Source organism: Thunnus maccoyii, chromosome 5, assembly GCF_910596095.1.
Source record: "Thunnus maccoyii chromosome 5, fThuMac1.1, whole genome shotgun sequence".
NCBI lineage: Eukaryota > Metazoa > Chordata > Actinopteri > Scombriformes > Scombridae > Thunnus > Thunnus maccoyii.
The window spans coordinates 72,053-93,384 of NC_056537.1; the positions used below are offsets into that span (position 1 = coordinate 72,053).

Consider the following 21,332-nt stretch of genomic DNA (forward strand, 5'->3'; position numbering starts at 1 on the left):
GTTTATATTTATACATATACACACACATATGTATTCACACTGTATACACACACATACTGTATGTGTATATTTATACATATACACACACATATGTATTCACACTGTATATACACACATACTGTATGTGTATATTTATACATATACACACACATATGTATTCACACTGTATACACACACATACTGTATGTGTATATTTATACATACATATACATACACACATATATATACACACATACTGTATGTGTATATTTATACATATACACACACATACACACATATATATACACACATACTGTATGTATATATTTATACATACATATACATACACACATATATATACATTATATATATGTGTGTATGTATATGTATGTATAAATATACACACATACTGTATGTGTATATTTATACATACATAACATACACACATATATATACATTATATATATATAGCACCAGCTCAGCACAACAGTTATTCTCACATCCAAAACACTTGATGTTCACTTCAGGATCGACTCTAAGACTTTAAGTAATATTGACATTTGTCTCCAAATAAGAAAACTTTGTCACTCATTACAGTTACCTAAAACACTAACAAGCAATTCATTTTATTTATATAGCACCAAATCATAACAGAAGTCATCTCAGGGCACTTTTCACATAGAGCAGGTCTAGACCGAACTCTTTAATCTACAGAGACCCAACATCCCCCCATGAGCAGCAGCAGGAAAAACTCTCCATCTATTACTATTGTCTTTCAAGGAGCTTTTGTTTTTTTTATAATGGATTTCTGTTTTTTTGTGTGTAAACCAATATAAAAAAATAATTGGACCTGGCAAATAGTAAATTCACCCATTGACACACACATTCATACGCTGATGGAGGAGACTGCCATGCAAGGCGCCATCTACTCATCAGGATCCAGGAACAGAATCAGGACCTGGATTCTTCTTAAAGCATTTGTTACAGAAATTAATCTGCAATATGGTTTAGTAGGATTATTTTCCTAAAGTAATTCTAGTGATGTGATACAAAACAAACATGTATATATCTACTATGCATATGTGCAGGATAGCTACACATATAAATAGTGTTTTCAGCTGTGCTAGTCAACCTTGTCCTCTCATCCATATCACCGCTAACATTATGTTGCATCCAGGAGACATCTGATTACAAACCTTCCACCTCCATGATGATAAGAACCTCTAAAGGGTTGTTTATTTGTTTGTCATGTAGATGTAGCAGAATTTAGAAAATTGTACTCCAATTTAGTCATTCTGTGTTATGTTGGTTTTAAATGTAAATTTAACTTTTTGTTTGTTTGTTTGTTTGTTTTTAATGGAGTGTAAATACAAAGATTCTGTGGTGGTTGAGTTTGAATGAGAAAAAAGTTCTCCACAGGTTAGTCCACGTCTGCTGCTGTGCTGCTGAGTGTATGAAGAGTTTAGAAAAACTGAACTCAGTATTGAGAAATTTGTGTTTTTTATAAAGAAAGTGATCATTTGGTGATAATAACATTTAAACAAACACAATTATTTCACTCATGGATTCTAAAGGCTTCTGTGGAGAATCTTTGATCTTACATACAGAAACCATTGTGTCCATGTTCAGACCTGAACCCTGCCCATGTTGAAATTTGAACTCTGACCTCCAAGTATCCAATGATGCAGTAGTTCTGTGGTCCATCCAGGCCGCATGTGGAAGAGGCTGAGAGCTGAGCAGCCCGACCCACCATTAGGTCACCGAGCTGGGGATTACAGGACCCGCGGGGGCACTGGTCCTGCTGGTCCTGGAGCCAAGCTGCCGGAAGAAGACCTGCAAAGAGAGGCAACAGAATGGTCAAAGACTTTAAATAGTAGCACAGATCCCAAATCTATCAGAATTTTGGATTAATGTGTGTAATATTATGCAGCAGACATGAAGAATATTTCCATATGATGGACTGAAGCAGCCATAAACACATGGACTATGTGGTTTTAATATTTCACTCAGGAGGAACATTATGTCGATTCAATCAAGTGCTGCAGCAATGTCTTATAGATTATATACATGTATGATACTGTCAGACAGACTGGGACATTTCCTGAGTTAAAGCAGGGAGGTTCACATGTGATCTTTGAAAACTGTCAGCCTGAGGTAACACATGACTGATTGTACTGCTGTGTCTAATTTCCATCAAACACAAGATTTTTATTTGACTTTATTGATTTAGCAACAACCCACTCTGCACTGAGTAGGAAGGAAGAACAAACAAAGACAGAAGAGTCTGTTATGAATTGTGGAGGAAAGTATTCAAATCTGACATGACTCAGAGGAAGAACAAGCAGCAGCAAGTGGAAATATTCTCTATCAGAGATCAACATGTGATCACATGTCTGCTGAGAGACTTTCCTGCCAAAATATCCACAACCTGATCCTGCATTAACACACCTGATACTGTCCTACCTGCATTAACACACCTGATACTGTCCTACCTGCATTAACACACCTGATACTGTCCTACCTGCATCAACACACCTGATACTGTCCTACCTGCATTAACACACCTGATACTGTCCAACCTGCATTAACACCTGATACTGTCCTACCTGCATTAACACACCTGATACTGTCCTACCTGCATTAACACACCTGATACTGTCCTACCTGCATTAACACACCTGATACTGTCCTACCTGCATTAACACACCTGATACTGTCCTACCTGCATCAACACACCTGATACTGTCCTACCTGCATTAACACACCTGATACTGTCCAACCTGCATCAACACACCTGATACTGTCCTACCTGCATTAACACCTGATACTGTCCAACCAGCATCAACACACCTGATACTGTCTGACCTGCATTAACACACCTGATACTGTCTGACCTGCATTAACACACCTGATACTGTCCTACCTGCATTAACACACCTGATACTGTCCTACCTGCATCAACACACCTGATACTGTCTGACCTGCATTAACACACCTGATACTGTCTGACCTGCATTAACACACCTGATACTGTCCTACCTGCATTAACACACCTGATACTGTCCAACCTGCATTAACACCTGATACTGTCCTACCTGCATTAACACACCTGATACTGTCCTACCTGCATTAACACACCTGATACTGTCCTACCTGCATTAACACACCTGATACTGTCCTACCTGCATTAACACACCTGATACTGTCCTACCTGCATCAACACACCTGATACTGTCCTACCTGCATTAACACACCTGATACTGTCCAACCTGCATCAACACACCTGATACTGTCCTACCTGCATTAACACCTGATACTGTCCAACCAGCATCAACACACCTGATACTGTCTGACCTGCATTAACACACCTGATACTGTCTGACCTGCATTAACACACCTGATACTGTCCTACCTGCATTAACACACCTGATACTGTCCTACCTGCATCAACACACCTGATACTGTCCTACCTGCATTAACACACCTGATACTGTCCTACCTGCATTAACACACCTGATACTGTCCTACCTGCATTAACACACCTGATACTGTCCTACCTGCATTAACACACCTGATACTGTCTGACCTGCATTAACACACCTGATACTGTCCTACCTGCATTAACACACCTGATACTGTCCTACCTGCATTAACACACCTGATACTGTCCAACCAGCATCAACACACCTGATACTGTCCTACCTGCATTAACACACCTGATACTGTCTGACCTGCATTAACACACCTGATACTGTCGTACCTGCATTAACACACCTGATACTGTCCTACCTGCATTAACACACCTGATACTGTCTGACCTGCATTAACACACCTGATACTGTCGTACCTGCATTAACACACCTGATACTGTCGTACCTGCATTAACACACCTGATACTGTCCTACCTGCATTAACACACCTGATACTGTCCTACCTGCATCAACACCTGATACTGTCCTACCTGCATCAACACACCTGATACTGTCCTACCTGCATTAACACCTGATACTGTCCTACCTGCATTAACACACCTGATACTGTCCTACCTGCATTAACACCTGATACTGTCCTACCTGCATTAACACACCTGATACTGTCCTACCTGCATCAACACCTGATACTGTCCTACCTGCATCAACACACCTGATACTGTCCTACCTGCATTAACACCTGATACTGTCCTACCTGCATCAACACACCTGATACTGTCCTACCTGCATCAACACACCTGATACTGTCCTACCTGCATTAACACACCTGATACTGTCCTACCTGCATTAACACACCTGATACTGTCCTACCTGCATTAACACACCTGATACTGTCTGACCTGCATTAACACACCTGATACTGTCGTACCTGCATTAACACACCTGATACTGTCGTACCTGCATTAACACACCTGATACTGTCCGACTTGCATTAACACACCTGATACTGTCCGACTTGCATTAACACACCTGATACTGTCCTACCTGCATTAACACACCTGATACTGTCCTACCTGCATTAACACACCTGATACTGTCCTACCTGCATTAACACCTGATACTGTCCGACTTGCATTAACACACCTGATACTGTCCTACCTGCATTAACACACCTGATACTGTCCTACCTGCATCAACACACCTGATACTGTCTGACCTGCATTAACACACCTGATACTGTCTGACCTGCATCAACACACCTGATACTGTCCTACCTGCATCAACACACCTGATACTGTCCTACCTGCATTAACACACCTGATACTGTCCTACCTGCATCAACACACCTGATACTGTCCTACCTGCATCAACACCTGATACTGTCCTACCTGCATCAACACCTGATACTGTCCTACCTGCATTAACACACCTGATACTGTCCTACCTGCATTAACACCTGATACTATCCTACCTGCATTGACACCTGATACTATCCTACCTGCATTGACACACCTGATACTTTCCTACCTGCATTAACACACCTGATACTGTCCTACCTGCATCAACACACCTGATACTGTCCTACCTGCATTAACACCTGATATTGTCCTACCTGCATTAACACCTGATACTGTCCTACCTGCATTAACACCTGATATTGTCCTACCTGCATTAACACCTGATACTGTCCTACCTGTATCAACACACCTGATACTGTCTGACTTGCATTAACACACCTGATACTGTCTGACCTGCATCAACACACCTGATACTGTCCTACCTGCATCAACACACCTGATACTGTCCTACCTGCATTAACACACCTGATACTGTCCTACCTGCATCAACACACCTGATATTGTCCTACCTGCATTAACACCTGATACTGTCCTACCTGCATTAACACCTGATATTGTCCTACCTGCATTAACACCTGATACTGTCCTACCTGTATCAACACACCTGATACTGTCTGACTTGCATTAACACACCTGATACTGTCTGACCTGCATCAACACACCTGATACTGTCCTACCTGCATCAACACACCTGATACTGTCCTACCTGCATTAACACACCTGATACTGTCCTACCTGCATCAACACACCTGATACTGTCCTACCTGCATCAACACCTGATACTGTCCTACCTGCATTAACACACCTGATACTGTCCTACCTGCATTAACACCTGATACTATCCTACCTGCATTGACACCTGATACTATCCTACCTGCATTGACACCTGATACTATCCTACCTGCATTGACACACCTGATACTTTCCTACCTGCATTAACACACCTGATACTGTCCTACCTGCATTAACACCTGATACTATCCTACCTGCATTGACACCTGATACTATCCTACCTGCATTGACACACCTGATACTTTCCTACCTGCATTAACACACCTGATACTGTCCTACCTGCATCAACACACCTGATACTGTCCTACCTGCATCAACACACCTGATACTGTCCTACCTGCATTAACACCTGATACTGTCCTACCTGCATTAACACCTGATACTGTCCTACCTGCATTAACACACCTGATACTGTCCTACCTGCATTAACACCTGATACTATCCTACCTGCATTGACACCTGATACTATCCTACCTGCATTAACACCTGATACTATCCTACCTGCATTGACACACCTGATACTGTCCTACCTGCATTAACACCTGATACTGTCCTACCTGTATCAACACACCTGATATTGTCCTACACTTCAGTTTCTTTATGTTCATGTCCATCTTTCCTGCTAATGAGAGATGAGACAGAAACATGGAGCTGAACTCACCAATGAAGAAGAAGATGAAGATCATGTTGTGCTAGCAGATGTCAGCTGCCTGCTCGTCTCTGGTGGACTTCAGCTGCGTCTTTGGTTTACAAGAAGCAACTGAAACAAAATAATTAAATTACGTGTTTGGTCTTGATGGAATATTATGCACATGCTGTAAATCCTGAACTTCATGTTGAAATATCTTAAAACCTGACTTGACACGTTCTATGAAATTAAAATGACATGTGAATGTATCCACATACCTTCAGTCGCTGATCAGTATGTGTTTATTTTGCTGTTACGCGGTGACATCTGTAACCTGTGTGTTATATTTAGCATGTTAGATTCTGGGAGATGATGAATAAAGCTGTTAATCAATTTAAATAAAAAACACTTGTTTTTTATTACAGAGAGGCTGAACTACTGGAAGTAACTGATCTCGTTTCCTGTTGCTGGAACAATAAGATTACATGATAATCAGTAATATAATCTAGTGCCATGGCTGATCTGGGGTCAAATCCCACCACAACCTCAGTTTTATCTCCTCACCAAGGAAAGAAAACACAACCCAAGAAACATAAACATCACTCACCACTGCAATCATCTGTGTGCGTGCATGCGTGTGTTTGTGTGTGTGCGTGCATGCGTGTGTTTGTGTGTGTGTGTGTGTGTGTGTGCATGCATGCGTGTGTGTGCGTGCATGCGTGTGTGTGTGTTTGTGTGTGTGTGTGTGCATGCGTGTGTTTGTGTGTGTGTGCGTGCATGCGTGTGTTTGTGTGTGTGTGCGTGCATGCGTGTTTGTGTGTGTGTGCGTGCATGCGTGTGTTTGTGTGTGTGTGTGTGTGCGTGCATGCGTGTGTGTGTGTGCGTGCATGCGTGTGTTTGTGTGTGTGTGCATGCATGCGTGTGTGTGCTGTGAATGACAGGAATGTCTTCACAGTTTCATGAAGCCACATTATTTATCTGCAGACAAACTGAGGTTTTACATCCAAACACGACTCAAAGACAAACTAACTTCCTTTGGCTGAATGTTTTTATCAGCTGACAGTCGAACTACTTTACATGCGAACACATATAAGAAGCATTTCTACTTGGATTAAATTTTAAACACAGAAGATTGGGTTAGGGTTAGGGTGATGATCAGTCTGATTTATTGTCTTTCTGCAGACTCACAGCAGACAGATAAACTGTTCACATAAACATATTCAATTACTGATCAACAACTCAATTAAATTACTGGCCAATAGTTATATTACGGTCACACTGTGACAGAACATAACACATCAAACAGAGATCACAGAGCCATAATATTATTATACCAAACCAGTAGGTGACTGACCCCCAGGCCCCCAGATCCCTTTGCCCCTCAAGGGCCCTGCAGGTAGGATCAATGTATGTGACATTTACGTTGTGGCAATTTGATTGGTAGTTATTACTTTTGGGTAATATGCAGCAAAAAATCACAATGTAAAGTGAAACGATGAAGCTCCTGAATTTTGACCTGATCTTTAGGCCCTGTTTTAATAGCATTATTCTTTCAGTTGATATTATATTTCCATTAGTGCATTTGTGTTCAATCAAAGTACCACACAGTAACAAACACAATCAAGACTTGGACCAGGATTGTATGCCAGAATAACACATTTTCTAAAAGCATCTTAAGAATGAGATGATGTTAATCCCATTGTCTATGGGCTAAGATCATCTTAGCCTTAAGATATTTTGGAGAAATGGGGCCCTGGTTGGGTCCTCAGTGATCATGAACCTCAGCTGGCTGAGAAATGCTCAGAGCATTTATGCCACGCCTGTACTGTTGTGCATTTGAAACCCTGGACCTTGATGAATATGTGTTCATACAATAGTAAACTGGGCTGCTTCAAGTTCCACATGCTGCATAGACGTGAACCCTGAAGGGACTGATGAACTTTAACAGGAATGTTTGGGCCTCAGCAGTAATTGTGGGGATTTACAGAACTTCAGTATGTTTTTACATATAATCCAAGTAGAAACTGCACTTTTAGAGTAAAACAATGCATATAATTCTGTAAGGCCATTAACAGGCTCATTCTACTTTAAGTCATTTTCTGGGAGAATGTGTTATTGCAGCTAATATGGAGAGAAAACATCTTTTCAAAGGGTGCAATGTTGTTATTTTAAAGATAATTTTATTGTTCCCCCAGGGAAACAAAACGTTGCATGAGCACAGAAATCGCAGCAGAGAGGTACCAACAGATACAGAAAAGTAGAGAAAAACTTCACAAACAAATCCAGTTTAAATGAATTGTAATGTTCAGCATGTGTAAAAGTCTCAGTCACTGTGCTGAGTAGATAATACAGGGAATCAAACTGGTGGCTGTAATTCATTGCTGTGTTTTTTATGCTGCCTCTGGGGAGCACCAGTTTCAGAAATGTTCTAATTTAAACAGACATTAAGTATCCCATAGGTGTAAATTCATATCTCAAATATCTCATCCTGAAACTGTAGGTGGTTTATTATCGGTCCATTTAAGTTGTACAGCGATCGCCCACCTCATTTAAACATGCTACGTCAGATCTGCCAAAAGCTTCAGTGCTGTAAACCTTCAGTTGTTCCAAAAGTAAACGTGTGTGTGGAGGCTGACGCTGGAGAAGGCCATGTACTGGTGATTTTTCTGTATTATCTCAGTGATCGTGTTGTTACATCCACAGTTGTGCAGAGAACCAGTGAGGAGTCCTTTGGGGATTCAGTTAATCCTGACAAACTGAACCGTTGACGGAGTGACTGACTGGTTTACGGTTTAATATATTATATATATAATATATCACTGAACTCGGATGACAGATGCTTATTGTGCTGAATTGTTTCTTGTATCTTTTTCAAGGATGTGAAAAATTATTCTCAGGGCTACGGTGATACACTGGTTAGACCTGTCGCCTCATATCGAGAAGGTTCTGGGTTCAAACGTGACAGCAGCTGTGTGGAGTTTGCATGATTCCTCACAGAGACCAAAATCATGCAGGTTAGGTTGATCGGTGACTCTTAATTTCCTGTGGTATGAATGTGCGTGTGAATGGTTGTCTGTCTATATTTGTCAGCCCAGTGATTGACGCTGTTCTCCGCCTCTCACCCAGTGTCAGTTGGGATCGGAAACTGGGTTGTTTTTTCACACGGTGTTAGGGCATAAAATGTCTGTTTCTGTTCTTAATACTTTAGTTATTGATCAATCTGATAACAGGCTCTAGTTTGATTATGAAGGAATGATGAAATAATGACATCACCATGTTTTTAATTATAACAGTAGTATAGTTTGAAGTAAGTTTAAATCCAAGAAGGGACACATTGGTTTTTTCTGTGTTTAAATCTTCATTAATGTTATTGTGAGATAAACACAGCAAGTGAAACAGTGTTTGTTTTAAAGTGATGCCACTGACATACATGAGGTTTTCATGCTTTGGACTTACAAACAGTTCAGATTGATATGTATATATATGTATAAATTGGAAGAAATGTGCCAAAATTAAAATGAGCCGTTAGTGAAGACAGTGCAACTGAAGAGTTAAAGTTAGCCATCATTCATACAATATTCTGACAAAGGGTGATCTATCACACTTCCATCCATTGATAAAACTTAAACTGGCTCACAATGACATAACAATGATCTTATAATCAGATATTATATTTAAAAAGTGATGTTATTGATTTTTGAATGAACACAAAACAAGCTAAGCAGCAAGACATATACCAGTGATCAAACATGTTCTTCCAATGTTGAAATGCTATTATTTTAGTCATGTTTCTTGTTAATCATCACTGGTGATTAACAAAGATGACTTGTTTCTTCTACAGACATTCATTCAAAAAAAAAACATTTAAAAAAGTTTATAGTTTCACAATAGTCATTTACTTCTGTACTTTACTTTCACTTGGTTTTAGTTTTGTAGTTATTATCATTGAGCTTTTACTGCTGACTTCAACCTGCCGTGTCACCGTGACACCCGGCACCATGTAACTGAGAAGATGGACAGCTTCACCGTATACAGCCGATCATACTGAGTGTAGGAGCTGTGGGTAAAATGAATGAATGCTCCAGAGCTTTCTCTTTGTTGCAGAGTTATGTTTCTGCATGAATTCTTGCCTCACAGCTTCTTGAAATAAATCCTGCAAACACTGAACTGGATTTCTCTGTAGAAACACTTTCTACCTGGATGCATGAAGATCACCGGTTGCCATGACATCTTCATTCACAGTTATACTCCTCATTCAGTCCAAGCATCAGAATGACCATCACTATAGTCAATTTGTGATTTATACAAAATCTTTCATGTTATTTATTTGTTAAAATGAGAGCAAATGTGAGCCTACCTGTGTCTGCAGCCACACTGAGAGACTGAACACATCTGGGCAGGTAACAGCACACCTGAGACAGATGTAGCCTGAGGCTGTGTGAATATGAGAGAGAGAGAGAGAGAGAGAGAGAGAGAGAGCAAGCGACCGAGCGAGAGAGAGAGCAAGCGACCGAGCGAGAGAGAGAGAGAGAGAGAGAGAGAGAGAGAGAGAGAGAGAGAGAGAGAGAGAGAGAGAGAGAGAGAGAGAGAGAGAGCAAGCGACGGAGCGAAAGAGAGAGAGAGAGAAAGAGAGCAAGCGACGGAGTGAAAGAGAGAGAGAGAGAGAGAGAATTTTGAATTTTCAACAACCTTTATTCACACAGTCAAGTCAACAGAACATCAAAAACACAAAATTCAGCCCAGCATTTGTCCAAAACAGAGCTCCTCTTCATCAATGGAGCACAGAACATTTTTATAGCAGCACACAGACACAAAACAGTCCAGGTCATTCATCATCCTGTAATAATTGTGATAGTCTGCTTATCATTTTGATCAGTATGGTGACAGCATCAAAAACCCATCTTAGCTTGGCCCAGCAGAAAGTTGAACTGGCACTTTTCACAAGCCTTCCATGAGTACTTGTAACCCAGGATGAAAACCTGTTTGGAGAAAATTTCTCCAAACTCACTGAAGAGCCTCTCTAAAAACAGGAACAGAGGAGTTAACCTGACAAATGTTTGTCTCTGAGAACATAAAGGACAGGACTCAGAAACACTAATGAAAGCATTTACAGGCAGGACATTGTGTAAAATCTCCCACTTTTTTGGTCAACGATGGCTTATAAAGTGCTCTCCATTGAGGCCTCACCTCAGCACCCAGACCCAGGTGAGACCTCCATGGTGTGTCAAATCAGGAGTCAGTGTGATTGATGGAAAAGGATCAGAGTCGGTGGGTAAAACAGAGCCCTGGCAGTATGAGACCAGGAGGTTCTGTTCAGTCTGTGAGAGCTGGTCTCTCCACACTCTGAGCTGGTTGGTTATGAGTCTCTCTGAAAATACTCCCAGCTGAGAAGCCAGAGCAGAAACCATCTCTAGCTTAGGTCCACCAGTCTCACCAGCTGACCCAGTGTGACGACTCCGGAGGAGACAAACCTCTCCATAATTGAGGTTCCCAGTCCACAGAGTGTTTTAAAACGTAGTCCATAGACGACAGGTTCCTTTAAAATCCAGTACAATGAGCTTTCACTCAGCGGCCTGTGCTTCTTAAACATGCCCCACACCCTGAACAGCCCCTTATAAAAATCAGAAAGCCCACTCAGTCTGCGGTTCTGTAGATCCATTAAAAACAAATTCTCAGTCAGTCCTTGACCTCCACCTTGGCCCAGGATCGCCCGAGCCACAGGCCTCCACACCAGACCAGCAGGGCTGGTCAGCAGTCTCTGAATGTGCTGGAGGCGGAAAACAGCACCCCTACTGGCCAGGTGAATCAGTCCTTGTCCTCCGTCGTCTTTAGATAAGAACAAGACACTCTATGGGATCCAGTGGAAATGATCCCAGAAAAAGTCCACGATCACCCTCTGGATGTTTGACAGAAGGTTAGCTGGAGGATCAACACAGTACAAACGGTGCCACAACATAGAAGCAATCAGATTAATAATAACCAGAACACGACCTCTAAAAGACAACTTGGGTAAAATCCACTTCCATTTTTTAAGTTTACCTTCAGCTTTCTCTAAAACTTTGTCCCAGTTCTTAGAGACAGTGGTGGATCTCTGAGGTATTTGATGCCTCCTTTTTTCCAGGTTCCTCCCTGGTAAGCTGAGGCGCTTTAAACCATCACCTACCATCAGAGCTTCACTTCTTTCCTAATTAATTTCTGAAGAGGAGATCAGACCAACATTTTCTACACTGTCAACTAAAGAGTCACGACACTGTTTTTGGACCAACATTATGACATCAGCATAGGCAGAAAGCGTACAAAAGAGTTACAACCTGGGAGATTAAAACCAGAGAGTCGTGTTCTTAGTTTGTGTAAAAAAGGCTCTAAGGCCAGTGAGTACAACATGCCTGAGAGGGGGCAACCTTGTCTAACCCCCCTCCCCACCTTAAAAGGAGCACTTAATAATAATAATAATAATAATAATAATAATAATAATAATAACAACAACAACAATAATAATAATATGTTTTATTTGGAGGCGCCTTTCAAGTCACCCATAGTCACCTTATAAGAAATAAAAGCATTAAAGAATCAAAAAAATATCAATTAAAACAAAACATCAGCATAAAAACAGGTGAGGTGCACAGTGTCCAGTTATAGGGAGTATGCCAGTTTGAGCAGGTGAGTTTTGAGGTGGGACTTAAATGAGGTGATGGAGTCTGACTGTCTTATATGTGGGGGGAGAGAGTTCCAGAGCCTGGGTGCTGAGCAGTGGAAGAATGCAGTCCGGGTGATGTTTTGAATATGGGATGCAAATAAGGGTGCTGTCCAGAATGACACTGAGGCTCTTGACTTGTGGGGAAAACGGTACAGGGAATCCATCGATGATGATGGGCAGAGCTGGGGTGAGTTGGGATTTGGTGAGGGTGGATTTGGAGCCAATGAGCAGGGCCTCGGTTTTATTGCCGTTCAGCTTCAAGAAGTTCCTGCTCATCCAGCTCCGGATGTCGTCAAGGCAGGTGATGAGGGAAGTGGGGGGGATGGCAGTGGTGGGTTTGGAGGAGATGTAGACCTGTGTGTCATCGGCATAACAGTAAAAATGGGCCCCATGGTGACGAAGAAGAGTGCCTAGGGGGAGGAGGCAAATGGTGAACAGAAGTGGACCCAAGACTGACCCCTGGGGGACACCCAGTGAAATACCCGAACACCCCTTGTGGTTCCTCACTTAAACCACCATTTATCTTAAGTACACTCTCAAACAAAGCCTGGATCTGTGCTATCAGACCTGGATTGAAACCAAAAGCTCTGAGCGTCTGTCACAGGCACATATGTTCAACCCAGTCAAAAGCCTTTTGTTGATCTATGGAAATCAGCCCAAGATCTAACCCCAAAGAACTGGAGAGGTCCACAACATCTCTAATTAAAGCTATGTTGTCTGTATCCAACCTGCCAGGTAGGGTTAGGTATCCTGCAACTCTCCTTTTTTAGGGAGGAGAGTTAGGACTGCTCTTCTGCAGCTTTGAGGCAGCAGGCACTTCCTCAAACCGTCATTGAGGACCATCAGGAGGTCCCCACCAACCACGAACTAGAAGGTCTTATACAAGTTGGCAGGCAGACCATCAATGCCCAGAGATGTTCCACCCCACGTGCCCTGCAATGCAGTACACAGTTCTTCAGAAGATATCTCATTCTCCAGCTCTGCCTTGGCCTCCTCCAAGACTTTTGGCAGATCTACATAGAAGAACTGAGACACTTGGTGTGGTCCGACCTGAACAAGTCACCATAAAAACTCACTGCAAACCTGCAGATGTCAGCAGACTCTTGCAGCAGCTGCCCAGTATGTGAACGTAGCAACAACATCTGCTTCCTCTGCCCATCTTTCTGCTCAGTCTAAAGACAAAGTGAGAAGGAGCGTCCATCAAAGCTACATTCTGAAACCCCTTGCAGAGGTACCAAGACAAGGCAAGTCAGCCAAGACAGACCTTTTAGTTTTGAGGTTCTCAATACGTTCTTTTCTTCTGTGGGATCTGCAAAAGCCTGCAGCTCCATCACTTCTCTCTCCAGAGCTCTTATAGACCCGGCCATGTTTTTGGAGACATTAAAGGTGTACCGTAAACACAGTTTCTGGATTTGGCTTTTCCCAGTATCCCAACACTGCTGCAAAGAGCTGTAGAAGGATTTTGTTTCTCTAAAGTTTTTCTAAAAAAAAAGAGAAACATCTTTAAAATTTCCATCCAATAAAAGCTATGTGTTGAAACGCCAATAGGCGCTGCCAGATTGTACCTGCTTGAACAAAACAGAGCACAACCAAGGAGTGGTCACCAACTGGACTTAATAACAAACCCCTAAAAACATTCAATTGATGTTTAAAGCAATAAAATCTATCAAGCCTGGCTATGGACAAAATGTTGAGTATGGACCCAGGACCCTCCAGGACCCACCATCACTCAGCTCATGAGCTTCCAGTAACTTTAATATAATATTCTTAGAAGCCAAGTGTGAATCTGGATGGTTCCTGTCCATTTCTGAGTTTTCCGTTCAGTTAAAATCACCTCCAAGGAGCAGAAACTTGTCAAAATGACACTGTTTAATTACATCACTTAAAACATTATAAAAGCTTTTTCAGCGCCTGCAGTTGGAGCATAAATGTTGATAAAAACCATTTGTACCACTCTCTCCTCCATTCAGCAGCATTTTCTTCTGTGCTATGAGTTTCCTGGACAAAGGTAACATTCAAATTTTACATGTGAATCAAGCAAAACAGAGGCTTTGTAATATCCCTAGTGCCATTCAGATTTAAAGTGCTGATATTTAAAGTGCACATGTGCAAAATGGGACAAAACAGGGATAAAAACACACAAAATAGGAAGACTGCAAACTCATTATTCATCAGTGCGAATTTGATTTTTCACCTTCAGAACTATTTTTTTCCATCTGAAGATCTCTTGATCAGAAAAAACAAGCCATCCAAACTCCTCCATGTTCTTCATGTAAACTCTGAGTCCAGAAAAAGTTGTAGGTCTGGAAAATAATTGTCTTCCTTGACTTGTCTCATCCCCTTTGTGTCCTGTCAAAACTTTTTTACCCTAGTGAAAGAATATCCACTCTCTAAGTTTCTCTAAGACTTTTACTTTTATTTACCTGTTTGACATTTGACCCTGTCTCCAAATCACTTTGTGAAATACATCTCCATGTATTTTCCCCAGTTACGCTTGTGTCACGTTGTCTGTCCCCATCTTGAAACACTGCACTGCTGGACGCAACACGGACCAGTGACCCCGGTGGCAGAACCCCCGCCCAGTCGGCTCTGCGCCCAGGGCCGGACCCAACGGCCCCACCCTCTCCGGGCAGAAACGAATGAGGTGCCCCTTCAAACGACAACCAAAACACTTCATATTATCTGTTGTTACATGTATAGTGTAATCAGAATAATCTACTTTGAATTTGAAAGTAAGGTGTAATTCATCCTCGTTTCTACTAAGAATCATGAAAGCCTGTCTGCAAAAAGACATGTTTTAAATGGGGAGATTTAAAGCCCAGGGGAATCAGTTTTATGGGTGACATGAGTTGCCTGAACAACTCTTTCGCCAGCACTTCATTTCTAATGAATGGTGAAACATTGGAAATGATGACTTTTTTAGCGGGGTTAACCAACGAGAACACCGGAGTGAAGATGTCTTGAATAACCACATCTGTCTCAACAACACGATTTACTTTGTCCACGCTGTCCAAAAACAAACCACAGTGTTGTTCATCCGGAAGGCATATTTGACACTGACAACCTCACCAACAGCCAGACCACAATCCTCCACACTACATCTAACCGCCAGAGTCAGCTTAATGGTGTGCTGGCAAGTTAACATCTCCAAGCCAGAGCCTCCACCTGCTGTCATGCTTACCAGCAGAGCTTGCAGCTGACGCCACCAGATTCACTCAAACGCAGTGAAAGACACACAAAACAACACAATGAAAAACACAAAGAAAAACATAAAAATCACAGTCTCACAGAGAGCGCAAGCATTAAGACATACATTGACTTAATTATGTTATGATCAACTTTTAACTTTAACAAGTCTAAAATCATCATTTTCCAAAAGAAGCCCAAATCTTAGGAAATCAAATATCAATTGAAACTAGGAAACAGCATCTAGATCACAGCCTATAATATGATTACCTGGCTCTCAGAATCAGTGCGTCAGGTAACTTTGGTCTGGCAGTGAAACAAAAAGCATGTAGAGCATTTTATGCAATTTGAAGAAAATTTTACAAAATAGAGATGAAAATATTTGACAGTATAATCCAACCAATCGCCCTTTATGGTAGTGAAGTTTGGGGTCCATTCAGTCATCAGGACTACACTAGATGGGACCAGCATCCCATAGAAACCCTGCATGCAGAATGTTGTAGGCCCATATTAAACATCCAGAGAAAAACACCAACCAGTGAATGCAGGGCAGAATTAGGCCGTTACACATTGATTATTCACATTAAAAAAGAACACTTTTTGGTTACATCTCAAATTGAGCCCCTAAGACACACTGAGATTCCAGGCACTACAAACCCAGGAACTGAAGCCCCAAAAGAGTCCTTTCTGTCAGCTGGTCCTGAGACTTGGTGATTAATAACACCCAATACTGCTCAACCCCAGACCAGCACTGATCAATAACACCCAATACTGCTCAACCCCAGACCAGCACTGATCAATAACACCCAATACTGCTCAACCCCAGACCAGCACTGATCAATAACACCCAATACTGCTCAACCCCAGACCAGCACTGATCAATAACACCCAATACTGCTCAACCCCAGACCAGCACTGATCAATAACACCCAATACTGCTCAACCCCAGACCAGCACTGATCAATAACACCCAATACTGCTCAACCCCAGACCAGCACTGATCAATAACACCCAATACTGCTCAACCCCAGACCAGCACTGATCAATAACACCCAATACTGCTCAACCCCAGACCAGCACTGATCAATAACACCCAATACTGCTCAACCTCAGACCAGCACTGATCAATAACACCCAATACTGCTCAACCCCAGACCAGCACTGATCAATAACACCCAATACTGCTCAACCCCAGACCAGCACTGATCAATAACACCCAATACTGCTCAACCCCAGACCAGCACTGATCAATAACACCCAATACTGCTCAACCCCAGACCAGCACTGATCAATAACACCCAATACTGCTCAACCCCAGACCAGCACTGATCAATAACACCCAATACTGCTCAACCCCAGACCAGCACTGATCAATAACACCCAATACTGCTCAACCCCAGACCAGCACTGATCAATAACACCCAATACTGCTCAACCCCAGACCAGCACTGATCAATAACACCCAATACTGCTCAACCCCAGACCAGCACTGATCAATAACACCCAATACTGCTCAACCCCAGACCAGCACTGATCAATAACACCCAATACTGCTCAACCTCAGACCAGCACTGATCAATAACACCCAATACTGCTCAACCTCAGACCAGCACTGATCAATAACACCCAATACTGCTCAACCCCAGACCAGCACTGATCAATAACACCCAATACTGCTCAACCTCAGACCAGCACTGATCAATAACACCCAATACTGCTCAACCCCAGACCAGCACTGATCAATAACACCCAATACTGCTCAACCTCAAACCAGCACTGATCAATAACACCCAATACTGCTCAACCTCAGACCAGCACTGATCAATAACACCCAATACTGCTCAACCTCAGACCAGCACTGATCAATAACACCCAATACTGCTCAACCCCAGACCAGCACTGATCAATAACACCCAATACTGCTCAACCTCAGACCAGCACTGCTTTCAACCACCAGTCAGAGTTGACCAAATTATTAAACTACCTTAAGAGGCAAAGATGCACTTCCTCTTAAAATGTGACAAATATAATAATATTAATTCAATTCAATTTTATTTATATAATCACAAATCACAACAGAAGTCATCTCAGGGCACTTCTTACATAGAGCAGGTCTGGACCAAACTCTTTAATTTACAGAGACCCAACATTCCTCCATGAGCAGCAGCAGGAAAAACTCCCTTTAACGGGAAGAAACATCAAGCAGAACTGGATTCTAGGTGGACGCCATCTGCTTTGACCAGCTGGGTTGAGAAAGAAAGAAAGAGGGAGACACAGAGAAGCAGAATAACAATAATAGATATATGACTATTATTATTGTTGTCGTTATTATTATTATTATCATTATTATTATTATTATCATCATTAAGTTAGTGACATGCATTGATGTTACATGAATGCATACAGATGGAGAGGAGGAGGAGGAGAGAGGAGCTCAGTGCATCATGGGAAGTCCCCCAGCAGTCTAGGCCTATAGCAGCATAACTAAGGGCTGATCCAAGGCGAGCCTGGTCGGCCCTAACTATAAGCTTTATCAAAAAGGAAAGTTTGAAGCCTACTCTTAAACATAGAGAGGCCGTCTGCACCCCGGACCCAATCTGGAAGATGGTTCCACAGGAGAGGAGCCTGATAGCTGAAGGCTCTGCCTCCCATTCTACTTTTAAAGACTGTAGGGACCACCAGTAAGCTGCATACTGGGAGCGCAGTGTTCTAGTGGGATAATACGGTACTATGAGCTCTTCAAGATATGATGGTGCCTGACCATTAAAGGCTTTGTAAGTTAGGAGAAGGATTTTAAATTATATTCTGGATTTTACAGGAAGCCAATGCAGCGAAGCTAAAATGGGAGAAATGTGGTCTCTTTTTCTAGTTTTAGTCAGAACACGTGCAGCTGCATTCTGGACCAGCTGGAGAGTCTTAGAGACTTGTTAGGGCAGCCTGATAATAAGGAATTGCAATAATCCAGCCTAGAAGTAACAAATGTGTGAACTAGTTTTTCTGCATCTTTTAGGGACAGGATGTGATTTTTGTGATATTACGTAAGTGAAAAAAGGCAGTCCTTGAGATTTGATTTATGTGGGAGTTAAAGGACATATCCTGATCAAAGATAACTCCCAGATTCCTTACGGTGGTGCTGGAGGCCAGGGTAATGCCATCCAGAGTAGCTTTATCATTAGATAATGTGTTTCTAAGGTGTTTAGGGTCAAACACAATAACTTCAGTTTTATCTGAGTTTAGTAGCAGAAAATTGCAGGTCATCCAGGTCTTTATGTCGTTAAGGCATGCTTGGAGTTTAGTTAACTGAACAACAACTTCCAACACCTGCAGAGCTGAATTAGGCCCATTTCCATAATGATAACCATAATTGAAAATCCAAAAGCGATCAATTAAATGGCTTCATTTAAAAGAAAGTGACCCTCACTCCCACCACCACAAAGCCCTGCAGTGCCAAGAGATGAGCTCAGGACCAGTCTGAGACCAGAACTATTCGAGCCAACCAAATTATAACACAACAGAAACAAAACTACCTCACTTATTGGAACACTTTGGAGCCCCTAAGGGGACATGGGCAATTTGTGAACATGAGAAGCTCTTTCAGGGCTAGGGTTAGGGTTAGAGCTGCAAGAACATTAAGCTCATATTCATTTTCCTGAAAATGTCAAATATACCTGATAGTATCATCAACCAACTAAAAGATGATGAGGTAAATTATCCTGCTGTTAACTCATTGCATTTTCTGAAGATAAATGTTAACTTCAGCCACACAATGTTAGCAATACATCATTAATCTCATTTGGTAGCTTTTTCTACCTGGCTGGTTTGATCTTTTTTTCCAAATATTTTTGACATTTGCCCTGTTTTTTTTTTTTCTCAGATCAACATCAGCATCATAGATGTTATGACTAATGAGGAGTTAGGACAGTATATCGTAAAACATGGGGATCAACTTATACTCAGAGCATTTTGTCGACAAAGAACTGTGACAAACAAAAAGTCTGGAGAAGTAAAGACAGTTCAGTCCGCTTTCATGCAAAGAGTAAGAGACCGACTACGGCAACCATGGAAACCTCCTGCCAACGGTGACACAGCAGGCCCTGGTGTCGGCAATAGACATGCAGCCAAAGACAGCTGGTGGGTTAAAATGGGATAGCTCCAGTTTGATAAGGGTGATTCCCACCAGGTCTGAACAAGACATGGAGGTGGAACACAGCACCTGAGCTGCTGGAAAAGGCTTGTTTATTCCAAATGGACATTCTGCTAAAGGACCAGTGAAAGACTTCAAGTTTGATATTTGTAATTTCAGTCATAAGACAATACTGCTTTAAAGCACAATGAACCAGCTGTACGAGCAGACTAAACCACGAATGCTGCGCATCTACACTCGCTCCCAGGAAAAAGATAAAGAAGTTTTCCCTAAAGATGTTTCAGTAATTCTTTCTGGTACATCTTCAGATTTCAAGCTCACAAAGGCCAATGAAGGTCATTTCTCTTCTGCCACATTTGTGTTATCAAAACATATTGTTGTGGAAATCATAAGACATAATGAAATGGATGACAGCATTCATTTGGAACATGAAACTTGTGTATGATTTGTGTGTAGATGCGCCATTGGATCACTAACCATACGTGAGGAATTGGATGCTTTTATATAAGGAGGCTCTGCATTTTGCCCTCATGGCTGCAGTGTGTAGAACAAGTGTATATACTTACAATTCAGGACCAGATTTAGCACTGCTGATAGATTAAACGAATAATATCAAATAACATTAAAACTACTAACCAGTGGAGAAGTGTAGAAACCTTATTCAGAGTTACAGAAAGAGCTTGACTGCAGAAACAGGGTTCTCCACGTATCTTCCAACAAAAAGCAGCTGAATCAGGTGCTTCTCAGTTTGAGGACAGCAGACTTCAAAAAACAGAAGGGACTGGAGCACACTGATTAATTTACAGACTTTAATTGTGCAAACAGACGTTTTGACACTATTGTGTCTTCATCAGAGTCAGGGTGGACAAAGACATGAGGTAAATAACATGTAATCAACCTAAAACAGGTGTGCAGTTGTAATTAGATAATAGGTTAAGCAGGATTTCAAAGCTATTGGATGATGAATCCAAGGGTGGGAGTTGCCATAGTCAGTGTCCAAGTGCCACACCCCCAACACGTCAGGAACAAAAGACCACAAACCACTCACAATTAATAAAATGCATCAAATCCAATCCAGTCCATCAAAAGTGACAAACTAGAAGAAAGATGACATACT

General features: G+C 41.8%; 1 protein-coding gene across 2 annotated transcripts in view; it reads right to left on the reverse strand.

Moving 5' to 3' along the window:
• lamb4 (laminin, beta 4) overlaps window positions 1-21,059 on the reverse strand; it is a 54,202-nt gene extending 33,143 nt beyond the window's left edge. The window contains exons 1-4 of one of the 2 annotated variants that reach the window (XM_042411301.1): window positions 20,852-21,059; window positions 10,546-10,622; window positions 6,222-6,320; window positions 1,646-1,812 (exon numbers count right to left, since the gene is read on the reverse strand). In XM_042411301.1, coding sequence (XP_042267235.1) covers window positions 1,646-1,812; window positions 6,222-6,246 — 192 coding nt within the window. In that variant the 5' untranslated portion in view covers window positions 6,247-6,320; window positions 10,546-10,622; window positions 20,852-21,059. Of the gene's footprint in view, window positions 1-1,645; window positions 1,813-6,221; window positions 6,321-6,466; window positions 6,523-10,545; window positions 10,623-20,851 lie in introns of those variants that run through there. The other variant, XM_042411302.1, reaches the window with a different exon arrangement.
• Window positions 21,060-21,332: the final 273 nt, after the last annotated feature.